The 816-nt window shown below is 55.9% G+C and overlaps 1 protein-coding gene across 1 annotated transcript in view; it reads left to right on the top strand.

Moving 5' to 3' along the window:
- The first annotated feature begins 36 nt into the window (after positions 1 to 36).
- CRMP1 (collapsin response mediator protein 1) overlaps positions 37 to 816 on the top strand; it is a 55,238-nt gene continuing 54,458 nt past the window's right edge. Inside the window, exon 1 of the mRNA XM_014936022.1 lies at positions 37 to 816. This exon is cut by the window's right edge and continues 15 nt beyond it. Coding sequence (XP_014791508.1) covers positions 464 to 816 — 353 coding nt within the window. The 5' untranslated portion in view covers positions 37 to 463.

Below are 816 nucleotides of genomic sequence, written 5' to 3'. Positions count from 1 at the left end.
GGATCATTCTTTATACCGGGGGAGCGTGTGCACTGCGGTCCTTGCTCTGGGAATTGCTGCTGCTCCTCCTATTCGTCAAGGGCTTTCCAATCACCTGCCTCTGCCACCCTCTCCTCTCCGCTCTTTGTACTTTATTTTCACGTGCTCTTTACTAACACGGCTATTTTTAAATCCCGCTTGGATTTATCTCTTTCTCTCTCTTCCTCTCTTATTTTCTTTTTTTTTCTTTTTTTATTTTTTTTTCCTTTTTCCGGGGGGTGGGTGGGGGGAGGGAGGTTAACGTTTGCATCTCCCTAAGGGAAAGATCCCACCAGCCAACCCAGCTCCGCCGCTGCTGCATCCCTCCATTCATTTTTATGGTCACCAGCAGCTTATCCCGGTAGTAGAAGGTGCAGAGAAGTGGGAGGCAGGGAGGGAGAGAGAGAGAGAGAGAGGGAGGGAGAGAGAGATCCGGACGGCGAGAATGGCCGAGAGAAAGAGGAACTGGAATAAAGAAGATGACCTGCCTGTGTATCTAGCTAGGCCGGGTACGACAGCCCAGACACCGCGGCAGAAATACGGGGGGATGTTCGCCTCCGTGGAGGGGGCCTACGAGAACAAAACCATCGACTTCGACGCCTACAGCGTGGGGAAGAAGGGATCCCGGCCCCCGCGGAGCGGCAGCCGGCACGACATGCTGGACGGCGGGGACAACTACAGCGAGACCGCCAGCGACATCAGCGAGGTCTCCGGCTCCGTCATCAGCTCCCCGGGAGACCGGGAGGACAAGACCCCCGGCGTGGAGATCAGATACCCGGTGGGGAAAGAGCTGCTGCA

The sequence above is a fragment of the Calidris pugnax genome, unplaced genomic scaffold, assembly GCF_001431845.1.
Source record: "Calidris pugnax isolate Ruff unplaced genomic scaffold, ASM143184v1 scaffold14, whole genome shotgun sequence".
NCBI lineage: Eukaryota > Metazoa > Chordata > Aves > Charadriiformes > Scolopacidae > Calidris > Calidris pugnax.
The sequence above is the reverse complement of the archived record's forward strand: the minus strand, read 5'-3'. Positions and strand labels throughout refer to the sequence as shown.